The sequence below is a fragment of the Hemicordylus capensis genome, chromosome 2 (assembly GCF_027244095.1).
Source record: "Hemicordylus capensis ecotype Gifberg chromosome 2, rHemCap1.1.pri, whole genome shotgun sequence".
Classification (NCBI taxonomy): Eukaryota; Metazoa; Chordata; class Lepidosauria; order Squamata; family Cordylidae; genus Hemicordylus; species Hemicordylus capensis.
The window spans coordinates 18,294,124-18,318,678 of record NC_069658.1 but is presented as its reverse complement, the minus strand read 5'-3'; the positions used below and the strand labels follow the sequence as shown (position 1 = coordinate 18,318,678).

Here is a 24,555-nt window from a genome sequence, read left to right as displayed (position 1 = left end):
CTTCTGAGCCCAATTCAAGGTGCTAGTGAATTGGGCTCAGAAAGCCTATATCCTGGAACCCAGATACCTGACGGAATGCCTGCTCCTATATCAACCTGACTGTCCATTGTGTCATCCTTTAATGCTCTCCTTCAGGTACAACTATCTGTGGGGCAAAGCAGATGGTAACCAACCTTTTTTGCGTGGGGTGCCATTGATGGAACTTTCTCCTTAGAGAGGCACGCCAGGAGCCTTCACAGTTATCTTTTATGCATTTGGCAAAGACATGCACGTTTCCCCAGATTTTTTAAATACTCTCAAATATTCTAAGATTCTCTGAGTGTTTCTAGTGACTCTTGGATGCTGCTGTTTTATATTTTCATTTTAATGTGATGATGTGTTTTGCATTTTATTGTTCTATTGTCTTGTACACCATCCTGGAATCGCTGGTGATGCGTGGCAAATACATTCATAAAATAACAAATGAAGACCACAGAGAGTTCTTTAGGGACATGGATTCCTTTAATAGTTTTGCTTTTTTCAAAGAAAAGTATACAGCAACTTGAAAAACTCCCCCAGGGGGATCACAGAATGAAAGGCAGAATTCACAGTATTAATAATTGATTCCATGATCAGGTACATTAATTGCCTGATCCGATGAAAACGTCGGAATATTCTTAAACTCCTCTTGTGGTTTGAAGAAAAGCTGGGCTAGTATGTGGTCTGCTGTGGCGCGGATATAATCATCCATGTCGAGAGTTTCCAGCTGCCGGGTGGGGGGGGGGGAGGTTATTTGAACGGGAGGAAATGTTATTGTATCATTTTCTATATATGGCTGGTGTCACTAAGTATTAAAATACTTGCATTTCACATTTTGCAGGGCTTTTAACGAGCATTACAAAACATTTAGAATTACCACCCCATGTATGTAGACCACTCAAAGGGGCTGCCAGAGCAGGCTAGAACCCATCCTAGTGGCTGGGTAGTGCTGAACCATTCCAGGGATGAGAAAGTAGCTGTGCGTGTGTTAAGAACCAATTAATTAAACAGTAGCTACTGCTGAGTAAATTGTAATGTCTGGGAAACAAGTCCCCTGCCACACACACTTGCGCTCTCGCTCTCTCAAACACACACACACACACACACACACACACACACACACACACACACACACACACACACCAAAAAAACCAAACCTCTTTACAAGGCCATTTAATGTTCCAATGATAAATGAAAAGATTCTCTCTTCTTGTTTTGGTGCATTCGGTTCTTGCTTTTCTAAAGTTAATACAGATTCACTTTATCATATAAAGTGTGTCCCATAACTGAACCCCATAAATGTTCTATCATGTTTAGGTCGATCAATGACTTTCTTAGATGTCTTTCCTTTTAAAATTCAACTGCACAAAAGATGGTGATAAAGATATTTTAAAAATATTGATGCAATTGATAACTTTATTATATGCTCATTAATAAAGCAGATGTAAAAATACACCTGAAAAGCAGACAATGATCATCATGTCCTGACTGCTTTGAGCCTTTCCCACTTTAAGCACCACTACCAGGGTCTGTGCATGTAATAGGTTATGCAGTTTTAATTTAACAAATCCTTGACATCTGACTTGATTAATTCATGACTTCTGGTGTGATTATTAATGATTTAATAATAAAGAAATGATTGTCTCTTTAATCAAGCAACAGCCTTAATAACTTTCTTTTAAACTCCAAGAACTTGGTATTGAACCCCACTTGGTACTGAACCTCTGAACTTGGCATTGAACCACTGAACCCCACTCACTTGTTTGGTTTGCCAAGATTGTGGGCCAGCACAACACAGTTCTGAGAAACACAGAGTTCTCACCTGGTTTCCAGTCGTGAAAGCCAGAAGGAGAAGCAAGTCTTCGTCGCATGTGCTCTTGATATAGTGTTGGGTTCCAACCGGGAAAAAGACAACATCTCCTACTCCAATACTGAAGTCAGTGGCACGTCCAGATGAAAGAATAACTCCCACCTGGGGAAAGAGTGCATCAACAAAAAATGTCTCTGCATCCAGCCAATGGCTCTTGTAATTCTCAATAACGAAAAGTGATACAAATATGATGAATATTTATATACTAGTTTCAAACAAAAGTTCCCAAAGCAGTTTACATAGATATGTAAATAAATAAAATGGCTCTCTGTCCCCAAAGGGCTCACAATCTAAAAAAGAAACACAAGATAGTCACCAGCAACGGCCACTGGAGGGATGCTGTGCTGGGGATGGATAGGGCCAGTCACTCTTGCACTGGAGCCTTCCCAGACAACAGGCTTTACTGCAGGTTTACTGAGAAGCTTAACTGCAAGTTCAAAGTTGCCCCAAAAAACTGAAGCAAAATGTGGATTTTTTTTTTACCCTGGATATAAATTGGACTGCACTCTAACATGCAATAAAAAAAACTTGAATTGTGTGTGAAGTGCTCCTCAATAGCTTGCAGAGACTTTGGGGTAGATTTGGCTGACATGTGAACTCACCTCCTCCATTCCTACTACATAAAGAGAATCACCCACTTTTAAAAGGTGCCTCTTTGCTCACGTAGCAGGGGGCTGATTAAATCCTAAACCCAGCTTCCTATCATGATCTGCCTTTGCCAGCTCAAAAAGGCACTTTTAAATATTTTTATTTAAAAATAAATAAATTTTTATTTTTATATTTTACTCTTATATTTATCAAGGAGAGAGCACAGTCCCTATCCAGCATCCCTCCAGTGGCTGTTACTGCTATCTACATTTTGTTGTTGTTATCAAGATTGTGAGCCCTTATGGTACAGGGAACCATCTTGTTTATTATTTTTTCCATGTAACCTGCTTTGAGAACTTGTGGGAAAGTGGTATTGAAATATGTGTAGTAGTCGTAGTGGCTTGAAAATGGACTCTACGTGGTGCTTACTTAGGACAAATAAGGACAAACTCATGGAGGGCAAGTCTATCCACAGTGACTAATCTTGATGGCTATGGGCTACTTCCAGATCCAGAGGCTGGATGTCTCTGATTACCTGTTGGAGAGGAGCAACAGCAGGAGAGGAGATATGCCTTCATTTCCTGGTTGTGGGCTTCCCAGAGGGATCCGGTGGTCCTCTCAGTGGGAAACAGAATGCTGGATTATATAGGCCTTGGGCCTGATCCAGCAAGGCTCTTCTTATCTTCTTATGATACAAAAACCCAATCAGGGTGAAGCACTTTTAAGTTCCATTCATTTCAATGAGAAAGTTAAGCAAGTGTGTTGTGTACTATCTAGTATTGTATTCTGTTGTTTGGATGTGTTTGTAACAGTGGGGATCCTGTAGAGAGTGTGTTGGGTGGTAGGGGGTCAAAGACAAAGGAGGGAAAGGAGAAGGAGAAAAAATGGCGTTGCTTCTGAATAAAGCCTTACTTAAATCAGCATAATATTCCTTTATGTTTACAAGGGAAGCAGCTATAAAACATTTGGCAGTGAGGTTTGCAACTGGCTAAGCATGTGAGCCTGCACAACTTGTGACAGGTCCTGCATTAAAACTGTAATGAGGCACAGCTGGGACCAGTTTGATTCTTCATTACCACCGCCCTAATCCGAGGCTTTCCCCTGAAACAGTCACAATGTTGACATAAGGAAGAACTGACTTCCTGACTACCTTTCCACACCCACTGATGACGTATCCCATCTCATTGGCATTGAAATGAAAATGGGGCTGCCTTAAGGCACTGCTGTAGATCCGGAGGGTTCCCAAGGTAAGAGAATCTTCTTTCTGAGAGCAAGAAGAGAAAACACACCAGTGAACTTGAAGGGTGCGTAAAAGCAACAATGGGCGCAGGCATGAATCACATCGTCTGTTATCCTTCTACATTGCTATAGTAAGTTCTAAATAAGAGCACATCCAAAGAGGGGTAATTCACACATGCATGCTTTGTATTTACTTATATTACAGCCTGGAATGGCAATTCTCGAACTGTAACAATATTCAGTGGTGGTATTGCTGGCTTTGGATGGAATTTGGTGGGGCGTAGCTATTATTGAGTGGATGGGTTCAAAGAACCCGGGCCCTCAACTTCTGAGGGGACCCCAGATCCACCCCTCCCTATTTTCTTAATTTTCTCCCTCACTCCAAGGGACCTCCGGGGGCCCCTCTCCCCTAGCTACACTCCTGGAATCTGGAATACAGAAAGTTCCAAATTCAATTGCCCAACCTCTTTTGAGAAAGGGCTTGCTGTTTGCAGTGCCTGAGATCCACTGCCTGAGATATGGAAGGGCTTCTGCAAGTCAGAGCCGATGGTTTGGACTACATGAGCCAATGGTCTGGCTCTAAGAGGAAGCACCTTGTCTCCGTATACCCATATTTACCCAAATAGAAGACGATTCTGAATTTAAGATGACCCTCTTAAAAAATAGAATTTAAATACCGGTTACCAAAAAAAGGTTTACCCAAAAGGAGCAGCACTGAATTTGAAATGACTGCCCCCCACCCCCAATTTCTAACATCAAAACTTGGGGGAAACCTAGTCTTCAGGTACATACAATACTTACCGAATGGAGAAACTCACTATACATTTTTTCATTGGGTTTCAGACCTTTCCCACTTTTTACATACCGAGCCCACTGGATTATTCCCCCTGGGTAAGTGAACTCAGCTGACCCTGAATTGAAGAGAAACAGTGGCCTCAGTGACCAGAAAATGTTTGTAGAATTGGTAAATAATAATCAGAGAGGATTTCTCAGCTTAAATGGAAGGGCGGTATAGAAATTGAATTATTAATAATAATAATAATAATAATAATAATAATAATAATAATTCCCCCAGTGAGGCACTACCTTGACGTGGTTGTGGGGCTTGTGTGCTCTGATGAAGGTGAGAGCTATGCCAGAGGTCCAACCATACTGGACAGGTCTCACCAGAGGAGCCAGACAAAGAGTGCCTCTCCCATCAACAATATGGTGAGATGTAACTTTAATAAATCTATACCGGAACGGTCGTCGACCGGGTCAACAAGGACCGCGCCAGGTGCTGGAGTCCCTGGACATCTGGTGGCAAGTGGGCAACAGGACTCAGGATCTTCAGTTGAGCAACCAGGGCTGGAGATTGCAGGGTTACTGGAAGAAACATCGCTTAACCAAAAAAAATACGAAAAATGCCAACAAGGAAATAATGATCTGCTATTACAAGTCTAGTCCAACTAGAAGAGGTTATTTAAAAAGAATGTACCAAATTTGGAAAGAGAAGCATCCAGATACAGAAATAACAGAACAAAGGCTAGCAGACCAGAGAAGATTCATAATAAGAAATAAAGTATTCACAGGAGTTGAGCTGGAAGAACTGCAAAGAGCAACACAGGCTCAAGATATGGAAGAAGAATTACCACCAACTGAAGCAGTTGCTCAGGCGCAGATGGAGGAGGTGTTGGAAATTGAGGATACCACCGTTGCTGAACTGTTTCAAAATCAAAACCAGGCAACCTCCCCTTTGCCTTCACCTCAAAAACCCAAATGCCGTTTAACAGAAAAGCAACAAGAACTAAAGCAAAAAATAACTGAGCACACGAACCAAACAACCACCAGGGTTCGACTTCCCGTTCTAAAAACAGTTGCCAAAAAAACAACTTACTCAGGCATTAAAAGATGTCAATGCTGCACCTGCAGAAATAACAACCAATAATTTGCAAGAAACAAACCAACTAATGTACAGTGCAGCAACAATAACAACACAAGAGCTTGGATATAAGATCAGTGGACCTGTCAAAAAAGAAAGCAGTACATCACCTAAATGGAAGATTCGATTAGAAAATAAAATCTCCAGGCTTAGATCAGATGCTAGTAAATTGAAAGATATGAAAGACAAGAAGCTGAAGAATGAAAACACCAAACAGTATCTGATCCAAAAATACCACCTAGATTCAAGGAAAATTAGAGAAGTCCTGGAAATAATAAAGCAGCAAATAACAGCAGTGTCAAAGAAGATTAGCAGATATGAAGCCAGAACTACACAACACAGGCAGAATCTCCAATTCCAGTCGAATCAGAGACGTTTCTACCAAAGCATAGAAGGAGAAACTGAAAGAAACATAGAAACACCAAATAAAGAAGAAACAGTGCAATTCTGGCGGACATTATGGGACAATCCAATAGATTATAATAAAAAAGCAGGCTGGATGAAAGAGGTCAAAAAATGTAACCAACAAATGCAAGATCTAATAATAACACCAGAATTAATAAGTGAAAGAGCAAAGAAAATTAAAAATTGGACTGCGCCAGGCAATGATGAACTGCATGGCTTTTGGCTTAAACACCTAACAAGCCTTCATAAACAACTATCAAAACAGTTCAATCACGTTATGAAAGGCGGTGATAGTGAACAATGGCTAACAACTGGGAAAACTCATCTCATTATGAAAGACCCAGCAAAAGGTGCAGTTCCAAGTAATTTTAGACCGATAACCTGCCTGCCAACCATGTTCAAACTATTAACTGGAATAATAGCAGATGAAGTGATGCAACACTTATTAACTAACAAACAGCTTCCAGTTGAACAGAAAGGAAATTGCCCGAACACCAGAGGCACAAAAGACCAGCTGCTGATTGACAAAATGATTTTAGAAAATTGCAAGAGAAGAAAAACCAATCTAAGTATTGCATGGATTGACTACAAGAAAGCCTTTGATTCATTGCCTCACACGTGGATACTAAAATGTTTAGAAACAACTGGTGTCAGCAAAAACATTCAGATATTTATTAAAAATGCAATGAGCATGTGGAGTACACAGTTAACAATCAATGGCGAGGCACTTGGACAGGTTAGCATTAGAGGAGGCATTTTCCAAGGGGACTCACTATCCCCTCTATTGTTTGTAATCGCCATGACCCCACTTTCACAAATACTAAACAAAACAAGCCTTGGATACCAAACATCTAAAACACCAAGTAAAATCTACCATCTGCTGTACATGGATGATCTGAAGTTGTATGGAAAGTCCCAGTCAGAAATCGAATCACTGTTAAATATCTGGGGGTTTGGTTATCAAATAACAACTCTCTGCTGTTTATAAATAACTATGTCAAAATATGGAATTCAGTGAAAACTGATCTAGAAAGATGGTCCAAAATGAATCTCTCTTTAATGGGAAGACTTTCAGTGGTGAAAATGAATGTCTTGCCCAAAATGTTGTTTCTCTTTCAGACTATTCCCATAATTAACACCTTAACTTGTTTTAAGCAATGGCAGAAGGACATAACTAAGTTTGTTTGGCAGGGGAAAAGACCAAGAATTAATTTTAAGAATTTAACAGATGCAAAGGAAAGGGGTGGTCTTGCCTTGCCAGACTTAAGGTTGTATTTTGATGCTGTTTGTTTGACATGGTTAAAAGAATGGATAACGCTAAGAAATCCTAGAATTCTTGATTTAGAAGGATTTGACAGAAGGTTTGGTTGGCATGCGTATTTATGGTATGAAAAAAGTAAAATACATAAAGATTTTTTGAACCATTATGTGAGAAGGAGTTTAATGAGGGTGTGGTTAAAATATAAAAATTGGTTTGAACCTAAAACTCCATTATGGGTATCTCCGATTGAAGCTTTATCACGTAAAGAAGTAAATATGCAAACGGGTTGGGGTACCTATAGGGATTTGGTACATTTTCACGAAAAGGAATGTAAGTTAAAAAGTTTAACTGAAATACAAGATAAAGTTAGAGATTGGTTTCAGTATCATCAGTTAAATGAGATGTATAAGAAGGATCTTAAAGTTGGATTTGAGGAGCAGATCTCAAATTTTGAGAAGGAATTATGTCAAAATGATGAAAAATTAGTTTATAAAATGTATAAACTGTTGCTTCTGGAGGAGACAAGAGAGGAAGTGGTTAAAACGACTATGATAAAATGGGCTCAAGATGCGGGGCGTAATATAGAAATGGTAGCCTGGGAAAAGTTATGGAAAAAGGATTTAAAATTTACTGCATGTTATGCTATCAAAGAAAACTATTATAAAATGATGTATAGATGGTATCTGACACCAAAAAAATGGGCATTAATGTATAAAAATGTCTCCAACAAATGTTGGAAGTGTGGACATTTTGAAGGCACATTTTTTCACATGTGGTGGACCTGTGGGAAGGCTAAAGCCTATTGGGATATGATATATAATGAACTAAAGAAAATCTTTTAAATGACATTTCCTAAGAAGCCAGAAGCCTTCCTGCTGGGGATAACACAAGGAGCTATTTCTACAACCAATTTAACATTTTTTATGTATGCCTCTACGGCAGCTAGAATTACATATGCACAGAAATGGAAGTCTAGTGAACTGCCTTCAAAAGAAGACTGGCTGATAAAAATTTTGGAATATGCGGAGATGGCAAAACTTACAGCACTATTAAGAGATCAAAACCTGGAATGTTTTAAAGAAGATTGGAAACCATTCTTGTTGTATCTAAAAAATTACTTCCCTACTATGGACTTGACAGCAGGGTTTGAAATTTAGTATAAATCACAGGTTGGTTAGATTAATTATGTTTGTAAGGGTTTGAACTTACGTTTTGAATTATTATTATTATAGCAAGGGTAAACTTTATAGTTGATAAATCACGAAGAAATGTGAGCGGGAAGTCCACCTTTTATGTATGTATTTGTAATGAATGATAATATTGCTATTGTTAAAATTAATAAAAAATGAATTTGGACAATAAAAGAAATCGAATCACGGCTAAACACTGTCCGTATATTCAGTAGCGATATAGCAATGGAGTTGGGACTAGACAAGTGTGCTGCATTAATAATGAACAGAGGGAAAATAACAAAAACAGAAGGAATAGAACTGCCCAATGGAAGCAACATCAAGAACCTGGAAGAGAAAGAACCTTACAAATACTTGGGCATTCTCCAGGCTGATAACATCGCACACACTGAAGTTAAAAGAAAAACTGGAAGTGAATACATCAGGAGAGTCAGAAAAATCCTCAAGTTCAAACTCAATGGCGGGAACATCATACAAGCCATAAACACCTGGGCTATACCTGTTATCAGATACACTGCAGGAATAATAGACTGGACCCAGGCAGAGCTAGAGACGCTAGATTGTAAGACCAGGAAAATAATGACCATCAACCATGCTCTGCACCCCCGCAGTGATGTAGATAGGCTATACCTCCCTCGCAGCTCAGGTGGAAGAGGAATGCTGCAAGTCCATCAAACAGTAGAGGAGGAGAAAAGAGGCCTTGAAGAATATATAAGGGACAGTGAAGAAGATGCACTTCAAATGGTCAAGAACGCGAAACTATTCAACACCAATGAAACAAAACAGGCCTACAAGAAAGAACAAGTCAAGAACCGAGCAGAAAAATGGAGAAATAAGCCCCTGCATGGTCAATATTTACACAATATAAGTGGAAAATCAGACATCACCAAGACCTGGCAATGGCTTAAGAATGACAACTTGAAGAAAGAAACAGAGGGTCTAATACTGGCTGCACAAGAACAGGCACTAAGAACAAATGCAATAAGAGCAAAAGTTGAAAAATCCACAACAAACAGCAAGTGCCGCCTTTGTAAAGAAGCAGATGAAAGAGTGGACCACCTGATCAGCTGTTGTAAGAAGATCGCACAGACTGACTACAAACAAAGGCATGACAAGGTAGCAGGGATGATACACTAGAACATCTGCAAAAAATACAAGCTACCTGTAGCCAAGAATTGGTGTGACCATAAAATTGAAAAAGTTGAAGAAAATGAAGATGTAAAAATATTATGGGACTTCCGACTACAAACAGACAAACATCTGCCACACAATACACCAGATATCACTGTAGTCGAGAAGAAAGAAAAACAAGTCAAAATAATCGACATAGCAATACCAGGGGATAGCAGAATAGAAGAAAAAGAAATAGAAAAAATCACCAAATACAAAGATCTACAAATGGAAATTGAAAGGCTGTGGCAGAAGAAGACCAAAATAATCCCAGTGGTCATTGGCGCCCTGGGTGCAGTTCCAAAAGACCTTGAAGAGCACCTCAACACCATAGGGGCCACAGAAATCACCATCAGCCAATTACAAAAAGCAGCTTTACTGGGAACAGCCTATATTCTGCGACGATATCTATAACCATTGACAATAAAATTCTGGCATCCCAGGTCCTTGGGAAGGACTTGATGTCTGGATAAAACAAACCAGTCAATAACACCTGTCTGACTGTGTAAACAATAAATAATAATAAATGGTTTTCTAAGCTATTCCTCTTAACTGAACCTAAGCTCTTCTATTAAAAAAAATGTATTGCCTCTGTGAGTCAGTTGCAAGACTGGACTGAATAACCTATGCTAAACATCAGGATTATCAAGTGTCATGAGTTTGGTTTTAAAAAAAAAAAATTACTAAATTGTTTTAAATTAGAGATTAATAGAGCCATTTGGTTTTGCTCCAAAATGTTTGTGTTTCTTTTTTTGCAGAGAACTGAATGACTGCATCCAGCAAATTCCAGAACTCCGAGTGTGCTGCTGAACCAAAGGTGGATTCCACAATCCACTGTGTTCTGGGCTAGACCTCTCTGGGCATGCCTGGAGAAATCTGGGATGATGAAGGGATGGTGATGTCACTCACTGTCCATGGCACATCAGAAAGTGTGGGAGAGAAGCACTGTCTATTGCATGAGTAGGCAACCTTCGCACTCCAGTTGCTGCTGAACTACCACTCCCATTATCCCCAGCCACAATTTATTGGGATGATGAGAGTTGTAGTTTAACCATAGCTAGGGTGCCAAAGTTGCCTACCCCTACTCTATTGCAGCAGGGGCCTGTGTGGCAGCATAGCTAACTGTCCAGATGCAAAGGCCATTATTAAAAGTCATCATAAGCTGGTGTGTAGTACCTTTGAGGTCAAAAAAGTACCGGTACACAAGCTTGTCTTCAGACTGCCTGTAGTTAGCATTCTGAACAAGCTCTGCTAGATTGGGTGGAAGGTTGATAGCCTGGTCTTCTGCTTGCTTCTGGAACGTCCGGATGAAATCCACTCCCCCTTTAGGCTAGAAAGACAGAGTAAATGTTGCCTTTAGCACACCAAACTGCAGAAGAAAGAGGCCTCAGCAAGGAGAATGTTTTTTTGGCTTTAAAAGAGATGGGTATGCTAAGAATGAAACACACAGCACGAAGTTGAAGCTTTCCTTTTTCATAGGAACATAGGAAGCTGCCATATTACATCTTGTGTTACATTAGCACCGTGTTCTTCATGGTAAGGCCCGGAGGCCAGTAGCCACCCCCATCAACCCTAAGTGCTGCTCCCTGACTAATAGGGTATTGTTTATTTTAGTGTGACGCTTTGGCCAAAGTGCAATACTCTGCATAGTCCACCTGGCACCATGCAACAAGGCTCGTTCCCACCATGCAGTGCTGCACTTCACCCAGCACCAGGGAGATGGGGACTCTTTTAAGAGAAATGGAGCCCTCTTGGGCCCCGGCACCATCCTGGAAGGCATGCACAGACTTCTGGGAAGCATAACCCTTTCCAGCGCTTTCCCCACAGAGCTCTTAAGAGAAGGCTCTGGCCACATTCGCACGTAACACAGAACTGAGTCTCTGATGGACCTGCAGTTCTGCCCTTCCTCCCCCCTCCCATCCCACATGCAGTTATTTGTACACATTTGAACGTAACTGGCAAGACCCTCTCTGCAGTTAGGGAGGCTGCAGAGGGGGAACTGGCTGTGGGGGCGGGGAACTGGCTCTATGGGCTTCCTTCTGGAATGAAGGACAGCTCCAGCAGCCAATCACAGCCAGAGCGAGGGAGGAGCTTCCTCCTTCAACTCTGGTTATTGCAGTCTCCAGCATTCAGATGTAACAACCCAGAAATGGAACCTCAGGTAGGAGTGGTGGGACTCCCTACAAACCTCAGATTCAAATTGGAGTTTGGGGAGGGAAAGTTCTGGTCGCTTTTGTGTCTGAACTGTGGTTGCATGCATTAAGATGTACAACAAATTCAACTTCAGGCCCCTCCAACTCTAGTTTCCCATTATGTGTGAATGGGGCCTCTGTCTCTTCCTCCCAGCACTGAGAAATGTACAGTACCGTACAGAGGTCAGAACAGTGGGGAATGGCTCACACGGGCTAATGTGAGCAGGAGCTGGTTTCATTTGCAAATGTTGGCTATTGACACTTCATTGGAACTGACCCTTGGACTGAGATAAGTGGTCAGAGCAGATCTTTATACCTACAGATGCCAAAATTCAGCCCCTACAATTTCCAGCTGAGGGGTCTCAGGCATCAAGACCAGGAAAGCCTCTGGCTGAGACCTCAAAGACTTGCTACCAGTCACCATAGACAATGATGTTACCCAATAGTTCTTTGAGTCCAAAACACCTCCTAATATCTCCTTTCTATCTGACACAGATGCCCTCTGTGCCAAAATTATGCAGCAAAGAGCATGTCAAAAATTATGCAAAATTATGCAGCAAAGATCATGGCAACTATGGCTGCAGTTCTAGGCTTACTCAAGAGCAAGCCTCCTTGAAATTGGCAGCACTTCCTTCTGAGTAAATATGGTGAGGACTGGATTTGCATGGAAAATAGTATTCTTAATGCAAGTCATAGAGATGTATCCAAAGAACATTACCTATCACTAGGTCCCACTGGAATTAATGAGACTTTAGTTACAATTAACTTGTCACATTGATTTCAGTGGTGCTAAGCCATGGGGAGCTTTGTTTATACAACCCACAGAATGAGGGTTTTAAAAATAAAGTAATTGAATAAAATATGGAATTCTGGGCCTCTATTTGCACAAACCTTTAATGACCTGGCTGCTATGTCTTCAGGTGTTGAGAAAAAGGCATCATCCACATCCAGAGTTTGGAGCTCCTCGTGAGTTGTAAAGAAAAGCAAGAACAAACAGTCTTCTGCACCAATGTTCTTGAGCCAATGCAACGTGTTGCGGGGGAAGAAGATGACTTGGCCAGATGTGACAATGTAGGTAGTGACTGTGTTTCCACCGGCATCGACAACACCAATCCACGCAGTGCCCTGAAAAATGCAGGTTGAGGCAGAACCATGATTTCTGTATCAAGCTAACATGCTAGCACCTATTTATTGCCAGTTATAGTTCTCAATATTTAGCTTTTTATTAATAACTTAATTTGAACGTTTTTTTAAAAATGTAATTTAAAATGTAGTTTCAGCCTGGTCTTTTAACTGGTTTAACTTTATTAATCTTTTATTTTACAAAGTGTAGCTATTCCCACAAACGGCAAAAATCGGGCTAGAGAAGACTAGCCTGATTTCTCCCAATCATGGGAAGCAACGGGAGCCACATGGCTCCTGCTGGCGGCTCAGTTGCAAGCCCGCTTATGGAGCCTGCCGCTTAACCTGGGTTTCCAGAGCAACAGCACCCGGAAACCGGGTTAAAAGATCATGTGTCACCGCGGCATGGCTCCGCGGCGCAGCAACTCATGAGTTGCCTCTCCACCGGCGGGCTACAAGAAGCCTCCCGGTGTTGGGAGGCCTCCCAGAATGCCCTGTGCACTCGTGCGGGTCGTTCTGGGACTTCTGGGAGGCCCCCAAACCCCACCGCCCCAACCGGCTCTGTGATGGAGCCCATAATCGTCTGGGTGGCTGATCTAGCCACCCAGGGTGGCTAGCCAAGCGTCTGCGGGGAGAGTGGGTCAAACCCGCAACCCCGCTGTAGGCTCTTCACACTGCTCGTGTGAACAGCCTCGTTATCTGTTTTATGAGTGTTGTGAGCCACCCCAAGTAAGAGCGTACTGGAGGGCCGGGGTAGACATATTTTAAACAAATAAATAAATCCCTACAGCACCCCAGTGGGCCTATGAACAGTTCAAAAAGCGGAGCTCTCAGTATATAATGAAAAGAAATGTTTGGGAGGTTGTTGGATCTTGACTTCACTGAGCAAACAGTCTTCTGCTCCAGTGTTTCTGGAGCAAACCTTTCAGACCTCTCCAAAAAGTGGTAATCTTGCAGTGCTCACACGTCAAGTCTCCCATTCATATGCAACCAGGGCAGACCCTGCTTAGCTAAGGGGACAAGTCATGCTTGCTACCACAAGACCAGCTCTTAATTGGTGTGTTATATTTTATGCTGTTTTGATTATACAAGATAGGATGGCATGGAGTGCATTGATCCATAGAGTGACCGAGAGTCGGACATGACTGAACGGATAAGAAGAAAGATTATCTTGGTTAGTCTCCTTGAGGTGGGGCGGGTGGTAGTGGTGGGGGTGGGGGTAGCCTGACAGAAAGGCAGGGGTGAGAATGATATAAATAACAAAATTGTACCTTTAAGAGGTAGCCGTGCTCATTTGCGTTGAAGTGCCAGTGGGGAACACGCAGCCCTTGGCTCTTGATCAGCATCGTGCCAAATGACATCTTGGAGCGCTGAGCATTGATGCTTCTTCCGAACTCCATCTCTTCCTTGTTCTGGTACTCATTGGCATTTCTCCTAAATCTTGACCACTGAATAATACCACCTGGGAATTCATGTTTCTGGAAAGCCATATGAAGCATGGTAAGATATTCATGAAACTATTACAGACAGAAGCCAGAAATCCAATGATGCACTGATTTGTGGTCAACCCCATCATGAAGACATTTTTTTGATTTCGAAATATCAGTCCCTGGGTGGAGTCACCAGGTGAAGCAAGAGCAAAATTGGACAGATTGCTGTGGGGCTGGAGTCTTTAGCAAAACCAGCCTCTTTCTCAGGCCCTGAGTGAAATTTGCTCAGCCCAACCCATCACAATGGTGACAATGATATCGTCTTTTTCAGAATACTGGGGACAGTGCCAGATTTAGGCACAAGGTAAGTACACTACAGCTCCCGGCCTCATGTTACAAGGGACCTCAGAATAAAAACAGAAGAAAAATAAATTTCAAGTTTTACATAATGTATTTTCATTTAAAGGTATTTGTAAAGCAAATACGCTCATTACAAGATAACTGGGTTTTTAGATTATTAGTTTTTCATAGCATCTTTGCCAAGTAAGCTTTATTACAAGCTGAACCCACACAGAGCATCTGTGTGCTAGTGCACTCGGCCTTCCCTCCCGCCCCGAGACTTTGCTCAGCCTTCCTCCCTCCCCACTCTGAAGGGCTGTCCTTAGGGCATGGCAAGCAGGGCCCCACTCTTTTAACCCCCATTAGAATTAACTGGAAGGGGCCCCCAGCATTGGATGATTTGCCCCAGGCCCCGCCCCCTGCCAGGGCTCTCTTAAGGATGGCCCTGCCACTCAGCCTTTCATCACCCTCCCAGCTCAGCTGTTGCTCTCCCCCCGCCCACTGCTGCCCCATGGCGGGCGAAGAGGAAGGGCAACGATGGGGCGCTGGTGGCGGAAATGGTGGCGAAAGCTCCTTCCATGGGCCCTCCAAGATGTACGTGAAAGCTCCACCCCATTTTCATTGGTCGTGGCTGCAGCAGCAGTGGGGTTTGCCATGTACAACCTTAATGAATTATAGAGAGAGATATTTTCATTTTTGTTAGAATAATGTGGGGTTTTTTGTAATGCTTTGTGGCCTTTTAAGCCTGACGTAGCTTAGTGCCTCAGCATGTCATAATCTGGCCCTGACCAGAGAAGAGGTGAGAGCAGATCAGGGCAGCTGTTGAAGAGGAGTCTACATGTGCAACAGAACAAGGTGACAGTCGCTGAAATCAGACGTAGCAGGAAACCTTCGCCTTCGGGTTCCTTGGATGCATGTATATAAAAGCCTAAGGTGGTCCGTGGCTAATCTCAAGAGGTACATGGTGTTGGAAGTTAAAGGACTTTGCGCTGTCTCTTTGCCTCAGACAGTGGAGGTCAGACTAGAAAGTCAGAGGGCTAGAGGGTCAAGACATTTGTCATCACTTCTCCACTGCTCTGATGCTATCCCTTTGAAATGTAGATTGCTAATCTCAGGGATTCAACTTCCTTCCTCTCTCTCTTCCCTCCTGCCCTTCTACCTTGCAACATGGCAAGCCTCTCTCCCTGCACCATATGTGCAGAGAAGATGCAGAATCCATCTGCATCCAGCTAGACAGATATAGAGATCCTGACTCCTCACTTTCCTATCTAGAATGGAGTTCCTTAATAAATGCCTTTTATATTGATTTGAAACTATGAATTGGCTCCAAATTACTTTACTCTCAGTACACACACATGCTTAACTAAATGTCCGCTGTGTTGTGCCTCTGTGCACTCTGCTATAATGAGAAAGGGATTCTCTCACCACAGATAATTTCCAACACATGGCACATCTCGTGAGAGTTCCAGCGAGAGAAAGAACGCACAGAGGAGGGCTCAGAGGCAGATGGAGGGCCAAAGAAAGAACAGGCATCATAGCAGCGGCGGCAGCAGCCCAGTGACTCCAAATGCCAGCCTCCATCACCCTGCTGAGTTTCCTTGTGAGGAGGATCGCCGGGGCAGAAGAGCGCATCTAGGGCCTTCTGTGCAGGCCAGATGGGAAGCCTCGTCTCGGTCATCCTCCTCAGCGGAGCAACAGAGGCTGGCGGTTGGAGCTAAGGGAGTGAGGTGGGGAGGTCTCTGAGGTGAGAGGGCTGTGGGGGGTGAGGGGGGAGAGAGAGAAAGGGTGAGGAGAGCAACTAGCGTGCGGCAAAGGATGGGCTGGGAGCTGGACAGGAAAGCAAAAGGCAGCCCCTTTGCATGTGGGGCTGCTGGCAATGGAGCACACCAGACCAGTGTGGGAGGTGGGGGGGAGAGAAATAAAGAAGGGAGAGGGAAAAAGAAAGAGGGGAAGGGAGAGTGAGCAGGTGGGGAGGTCTCTGGGGTGAAGGGGCTGTGGCGGGGCAGGCGGGAGAGCAAACAAGTACTAGCTCACAGAAGCTCTGTGTAGGTTCAGCTAGTTTTCTTATAAAATCCAAGGCAATGTAAAAAATTAAGGTCTTAAATAGTTGCTCTGTTTGAAATACACACTTGAAAACTGTTAAGTTCTACCTCAGATTTAGTATGCTGGTGAAGAAACTGGAACTTGGGATCCGCCTGCATTTGGCAAGGTTTGCTACTTGGTGCTTCTCGAGAAACTACTTCACGCTTTTTTATGCTCACTTCACGTTTTGGTTCTGCTTTGAAGCCAGTGTTGCTAGCGTAAATTGCGGACAGAATCAGCACCCCCATCACTGTGGTTAATGCGCAGGCCAAGAGGCAAACTAGAAAAACATTAATCAGGGACCAGTGTCTCTTCTTTTTCATGTAACAAAGAAACAAAAACAGAAGAATTATCAGCCAAACTCGATAAAAACAGAAAAATACTGCTCCCATCTTGCTTTATAATTGCTTGTATTTATAAGCTACCCTATCCATGAGGTTATGGAGTAGATAAGACAGATGAAACACTACCGTATTCAGATGCCACACAGCACCTCAATTGAAACCGAGCTCTTTGTTATTCCCATCAGTACTTCCATTCCCCATGCAAGTTCCTACTTCCTTTCTGTGCTGAGATTGGTTGCAACATTCTCGCCTTGTCCTAACCTGCTTCAGAAAAGACAAAATGTAAACCCAGAACTTGAAGTGAGCTTCAGATTTTGGGTTCTCTGAAGCATAAGGATAAGCCAAGGATAAGCCAAGATTGGTGGCTTTGGATGTCACAACCCATCTTGGTATATCCTAACCCAGAAAGTTACTCACACAGGGATGGGAAGTGGGATTGCACACTCCCAGGACTGAGGGAGATCACACAGAGCTCGGCTTCATCCGAGGTTCCATGTTACATCGGAACTCACCCTATGGTTTTATAAAATCATCAACAAATGTATGCCAGTTTTCAAGGTTTTAATCACACTTTGGAAATACACCAAGAGTCAATCTACATATTATATGAACATTTCTTGAGCGGAACTACCAATACCTTTTTCTTTGTTCAATAAGTCACGAGAGAGTCCAACTTCTCTGCACACACACGCAGCTGCCTTGAGTTACATCACCTCCCTTCTCCCCAGAGCTGCTATTCGCTGTTGAGAGGAACCAGGGGCAAAGCCACCATTGGGCCAACGGGTTCAAAGAACCAAGTCTGCACCCAATCAGGGGCCGCGCCCCGTGCTTTGCCTGACGTAAAATGCAGGGGTGCTTGTTTAGCTCCCGATTGGGGGCCGCGCAGCCCCTTCGGGAGCTAAACTAAGGCTGGTGCTGTGAGTTGAACTCCAACTCCCAAACGGAGCCTCAAGGCTCCGTTCGGAAGCCAGACCACGCCCCCTGTGTCTGACGTCAGACACGGGGGCGGGGTCAGTGGGGCTGCCACTGCTGCCACACACAGGTCACCGGCGGTCAGGCTCCACGCCTAAGGGGAACACATACAGGCATAAAATTGTGCTCTTAATTTTTCTCTTCTGTGGCTAATGGCAACTTTGGGTGAACTGAGGAATTAATTCAGGAAATTGGCACAAGAGCAAAAAGTAATCCAAGAGTTGGTCTCGTGGTAGCATGCATGACTTGTCCCCTTTGCTAAACAGGGTTCACTCTGGTTGCATGTGAATGGGAGACTACATGTGTGAGCACTGTAAGATATTCCCCTCAGGGGATGGAGCCGCTCTGGGAAGAGCTGAAGATTCCAAGTTCCCTCCCTAGCTTCTCTAAGATAGGGCTGAGAATGATTCCTGCCTGCAACCTTGGAGAAGCCACTGCCAGTCTGTGTAGACAATACTGATCTAGATGGACCAAGGGTCTGACTTGGTATACAACAGCTTCCTAAGTTCCTAAGAGCCCGTATCTAAAACAACACCTCCTTTGGCAGGTCCATGGGACCAAATATCATGGGATGTGGAAGTTCCATGTTTGGAATACCAGGCATTTCTCTCTCTCTCTCAAAAAGAAGAGAGTATTCCAGTCACAGAATTTCTACATTATATCTTATCTGGCCCAGGAATGGAACCCAGAATTTATTTTTATTTTTATTTATTTATTTTTGCATTTTTATACCGCCTTTCGTTAAAATATAGCCCCAAGGCGGTTGAATGAGATAGGACTATTCAAATGAACAGGTGGGACTATGCTAATAGGACCTGACTCCCGTATCAATGACTTCCACAGAGCCTGGAACTACATAGGAACTAGGAGGTGGTGGTAGAATGGACTGTACCACTTTGGGCTACTGGTGAGGGATACCCCTTTTTATATAAAATAAATAAATAAATGTTTTTAAGTCTCTGCAAATGGGAAATGATCAGTGGGGAGAGGCCCTTCCATTCTGTGCCAATGGTGTTTGAAAATGGCAGTAAATAAATAATTAGCTTACAACATATTTACATGACAAATTAAAAACATACTTGAAACAGGCTTAACTAGGGTTGCCACCTTTTTTTCTGGTGCGGCTCCTGTGCCTGTTTTTCTTCATGACAGAAAAACTCAGCTGATGGAACTCCCTCCTCCCTGCCCACTGCATCTCCATCCCAGGAAAACCCTCACCGGTTCAGTTTTTGGCCACCACACAGCTGTTAAAGTCACAGGAGCCCCCAAAGAAAAGACCCCCTCCCCCGCAAACAATTGGCCACCCTGGAGCTGAACCAGCTAGTTAATATTACTCATTAAGCTATAGTGGCTTATGCTCTCAAGTATCACATTGCTAAAATAATTTTGGGTTCCTTTTAGCTGGGTTTTCATCCAACCCACAAGGGAATGTTCCTCTTTCCCATGCAGGCTTCCTGTTTCACTGTTACTTAAATTCAGTTGTCCTCACCAAACTTGCCAAACCAAATTAGGAAACTGTATGAGCCCAAATACTGGTTAACTTAATTCAAACTGTACAGCAACCAGAAGTTGCAACAGTCCAGTACTGCATTGCTCCAACACAGATGTATGAACATGTCAGTCAAAGCAGGGATACTTCACAAAAGTATTCCTAGGGTGTGTACATATATGCCTGCATAGGAAAATAAGCAAAGACAGGGACATTTGGCTGTTTAGTGATGGGCTTGTTGCATGCAGCCCTGGAAGAATCAAATATTCCTGCTGATGGGGAAGAAAATTCCTAGAAAAAGAGATAGGATACAACTGCCTCTGAGGAAGAGCATTTTTCAGCCCCAAACATCTCAGGCAATAACTGAATAAATACTTTATTAATATTAATAAAATTATTATTATTATTATTATTATTATTATTATTATTAATTGAAATTTAAAAAAATATTTATTCAGCATCTGGTCACCACATCTAAAAAGGACATTGCAGAACTGGAGAAGGTGCAGAAGAAGGCAACCAAGATTATCAGGGGCCTAGAGCACCTTTCTTATGTGAAGCAAGGCTACAATACCTGGGGCTTTTTAGTTTAGAAAAAAGACGACTGTGGGGACACATGATAGAGGTCTATAAAATCATGCATGGTGTGGAGAAAGTGGAGAGAGAGAAATTCTTCTCCCTCTCACATAACACTAGAACTAGGGGTCATCCCATGAAACTGATTGCCAGGAAATTTAGGACCAGCAAACGGAAATACTTTTTCACACAAAGCATAATCAACTTGTGGAATTCTCTGCCACAAGATGTGGTGACAGCCCCCTCCCCAGAATTCATCCCTAGCAGAGCGTCTAGGTCTGCCTAGTGCACAGGCCAGCTCTGCTCATGTGTGCATCAAACACTGCACAAAAAGAATCTACAGTCATACTTGCAATCACATAATCGGTTTCTTTTCTTTGGCAACGTTTTAATCCAGGGGTTCCCAACCAGTGGTGCTTCAAATGTTGCTGAACTACAACTCCCATCATCCACAGCTACAATACATTGTAGCTGGGGATGATGGGAGTTGTAGTTCAGCAACATCTGGAGTGCCACTGGATGGGAATCCCTGTCAATGCACACTGGTAAGCAGGGCGAGGAGGTATAGACACACATGGAAAAAAAAAGAGAGAGAGAGAGAGAGAAAGCAAACTGCCCGTGCTCCAGTTCTAGAACTAATTTATTTAAGTGCTCCTAATTAAATCAGAATTCAAGAGAGGAAGGCCAGGCCGTGCAACAGACCAACAGAAGGAATGGGAGAGAAGAAGCCCACTCATCCCTGCTACAGAGCTGAGACAGTTTTCTAGTTATTCGACATCAGCAACTTACTGGACGTTCTTGTTTTGTCCTCTCTGTTTTGGTTGAGGCACTCGGTGGCCTTTCTTTATGCATTTCAAATCCTGCCTTGTCCATTTCAGCTTGGCCGAGCAGAATTTTGCATGCCCTCAAATTGAAATCCAAACTCACAGGGGATTTTATCAGCACACAGATAGCCGGAGCAGGAGGGCGCAGGTAGATTTCTTGAAATTCATGCACAGAATGGATACCTGCAACTAGCCTGAGTCAAGTCAAGTTGCAAGGAAAACAGGATGTGCCTTTTTTAATCAGGAAGGATCTCAGCATGAGGTTATGCAATTGATCTGTCTCATAGAAACCAAATGGGATAAGCATAAAGCCACATAGGAAACCACAGGTTCTCTGACTAGAGAGAGATTATGCTGAATCACCCTTTCCAAACAGAAGGCTGTGAAATCACCCAAGTTCAAATCCCTTTCTAAGGATCTGCTAATACAGCCTGTGATCCTGAGACAGGAACATAGGAAGGTGCTTTATACTGAGTCAGACCATTGGTCCATCTAGCTTAGCATTGCCTACACTGATGGGCAGCAGGTTCTCCGAGGTTTCAGGTAGGACTCTTTCCCTGGAAATGCCAGGGTTTGAAGCTAGAACCTTCTGCTTGCAAACAGATGCTCTACCACTGAGCAATTACCTGGCCCCCTGAGGGGAATATCTTATATCAGATGGTGCTCACACGTAGTCAACCCTCCAAATGCAAACCAGGGCAGACCTTGCTTAGCAAAGGAGTCAATTCATGCTCACCACTGCAAGGCCAGCTCTTTTCCTTAATTTGCTTCAATTTCCAATATGTATCACATACAAGAGGGGAGTCAGAGATCATGCTCAGGGCTGTGAATTCTTTGGTCCCTTGCAATGCGTGATCTTCATCTTCCTGAAAAACAATATTAGGCTGCCATGTTGAGTGTCTTCATCCAACTGCTTTTGGTACTTGGTGGAGAAATACATGTCTGCTTTTCCACCTATGTGAACATTGCCTTAGCCTGGTCCGGTGTTTAAAGAGTCTTTGCTCTTTGTCTACAAAGAGCAAAAGGCACAAAGGAGGGGCTGGTTTCTGGTCTGTAAGCAAATGTACATCTGTGATATCCATGATGGTACAAGTATAAGCAGGGTACCATTATTTTCATTAGAGCGTGGAGAATCCAGTTGCGGGTGGCAGATAGACGTTATACGAGGAGAAACAAAATGGTGGCCAAAATGTTCGAAATACCCCACATTGATACTGGAAAATAGTTATTTTGTGCATATTTATGGTTTCCTATTAATGTATATAAAGATACATGTATATTATCACAAACGAGTATGATTGTCCTTGTAAGGCATATGTATACATCACTACCATTATAATATTATTTATTTATTTATTCAACATATTTTTATACCGCCCAAAACTTACATCTCTGGGCGGTTCACAACCAGATAAAAACAAAGATAAAACATTAGTTAAAAACAAAACAAAACTTAAAACACAGCAATTGAAAAACAAAACAATATTCTAAAAACAACATTAAAACAATTAAAACAGTATCAGTTAAGAGCCTGGTTGAACAGATGTGTCTTTAGAGACTTTTTAAAAATTGTCAGAGATGGGGAGGCTCTTATTTCACTAGGGAGCGCATTCCAAAGCCTTGGGGCAGCCACGGAGAAGGCCCGTCCCTGAGTAGCCACCAGACGAGCTGGTAGCAAAAGCAGACGGACCTCTCCTGATGATCTCAATGGGTGGTGGGGTTCATGACGAAGAAGACGTTCTCTTAAATACCCAGGGCCTAAGCTGTTTAAGGCTTTGTAAGTTATGACCAGCACCTTGTATTTTGCCCAGAAACATATCGGCAGCCAGTGTAACTCCTTCAATATGGGAGTAATATGGTCTCTCCTAGATTATTTATTTATTTATTTATTTATTTGATTTTTATACTGCCCTTCCAAGCTGGCTCAGGGCGGTTTACAATTAAAAAACAGATATCATTAAAAATAATTAAAACAGAAATACAAATATAAACACCAATTTAAAAACATCTTAAAAACAATTAAACAATCAAAACAAAACCCTGAAAACCAGGTTAACATTAAAACAATTAAAACTAATTAAAAACCCTGAAAGGCCAGGCCAAACAGATGGGTTTTAAGGGCTCTCTTGAAGGACAGTAAAGAATCAAGATTACGAATTTCTGCTGGAAGTGCATTCCACAGCCCAGGAGCAGCTACAGAGAAGGCCCGCCTCTGAGTCGCCACCAGACGAACCAGTGGTAACTGGAGACAGACCTCCCCAGATGACCTTAACGTGCGGTGGAGATCATGTAAAAGAAGGACCCAAGCCGTTCGGGGCTTTAAAGGTAATAACCAGCACTTTGTATTTTGCCCAGAAACATATTGGCAGCCAGTGTAACTGTTTCAAAACAGGCATCATATGGTCTCTCCGGGTTGCCCCAGAGACCAATCTGGCTGCCGCATTCTGAACTAGCTGAAGTTTCCAGACTACGTACAAAGGCAGCCCAATGTAGAGCACATTGCAATAGTCAAGCCAGGAGGTTACCAGCTGATGCACCACTGTTTTGAGGTCATCCTCTTTGAGGAATGGGTGCAGCTGTCGAATCAGCCAAAGCTGATAGAAAGCACTCCTGGCCATGGCCTCCACCTGAGATACCAGGGTGAGGCCTGGGTCCAGGAGTACTCCCAAGCTGCGCACCTGCTCCTTCAGGGGGAGTGTAACCCCATCCAGCACAGGAAGATCTAACTCACCCCTCAGATTCTGAGCCCCCACAATGAGCACCTCTGTCTTGCTTGGATTCAGCTTCAATTTGTTATCCCTCATTCAACCCATTACTGCCTGTAGGCAGGCATTTAGAGAATGAGTGCCATTTCCTGAAGATGAAAAGGAGAAGTAGATTTGGGTGTCATCAGCATTCTGATAACACCCAGCACCAAACCTCCTGATGACCTCACCCAGTGGTTTCATGTAGATGTTAAAAAGCATTGGTGACAGAATGGAGGCCTGAGGAGCCCTCATAGATGACCCAGAGACCAGCCTGGCTGCCGCATTCTGGACCAACTGTAGTTTCCGGACTACGTACAAGGTCAGCCCCACATAGAGTGCATTGCAGTAATCCAGTCTGGAGGTTACCAGATGTACCACTGTTTTGATAATAGATTTATAAGTGTAAGTTAGTGACATAATTTTAACTGAGTTTCTTTCTTTGTTACAGATGAATTTCTGCAAGATGACTATGAAGCAGGATTTTGATGCAAAATTATCATCCAAGAGGAAAGAAGAAGCTGCAATGTTGCTGCTTCACTTTGTGATCTAGAAGCCAGCAGTGAAAGGCAGGCTACTAGATCTCCTGGAGGCACCTGCCTAGCTACTTGGACGCAGTTCAGTCAAATCAAGCTCAAACTTCTGTTGTTTTACTCTACTACATCTTATGGCACATCAATCCCAGATACCTCTAAGCAACCTGGAGCAGGTGGAACTCCTGTTTTGCTTGCAAAATTACTATTAGTAAACAACTATTACTGTTGTTATTGTTTCCTATA

At 42.9% G+C, this 24,555-nt stretch overlaps 1 protein-coding gene and 1 long non-coding RNA gene across 9 annotated transcripts in view; one reads left to right on the top strand and one right to left on the bottom strand.

Moving 5' to 3' along the window:
* Nucleotides 1–485: 485 nt before the first annotated feature.
* The window catches only part of LOC128345875 (uncharacterized), a 40,854-nt gene continuing 16,784 nt past the window's right edge, over nt 486–24,555 (bottom strand). For 5 of the 8 annotated variants that reach the window (XM_053298481.1, XM_053298480.1, XM_053298479.1 and 2 more), the window contains 8 exons: nt 16,896–17,141; nt 14,248–14,454; nt 12,746–12,979; nt 10,839–10,992; nt 4,517–4,626; nt 3,627–3,740; nt 1,841–1,990; nt 486–745 (listed from right to left, as the gene is read on the bottom strand). In XM_053298481.1, coding sequence (XP_053154456.1) covers nt 593–745; nt 1,841–1,990; nt 3,627–3,740; nt 4,517–4,626; nt 10,839–10,992; nt 12,746–12,979; nt 14,248–14,454; nt 16,896–17,141 — 1,368 coding nt within the window. In that variant the 3' untranslated portion in view covers nt 486–592. Of the gene's footprint in view, nt 746–1,840; nt 1,991–3,626; nt 3,741–4,516; nt 4,627–10,838; nt 10,993–12,745; nt 12,980–14,247; nt 14,455–16,895; nt 17,142–20,997; nt 21,229–21,768; nt 21,788–24,555 lie in introns of those variants that run through there. The other 3 variants (XM_053298484.1, XM_053298478.1, XM_053298485.1) reach the window with 3 other exon arrangements.
* Nucleotides 11,740–13,127, top strand: LOC128345877 (uncharacterized). Its single transcript, XR_008316679.1, has 2 exons — nt 11,740–11,823; nt 12,775–13,127. It is a non-coding gene; the product is annotated as an uncharacterized LOC128345877 (long non-coding RNA).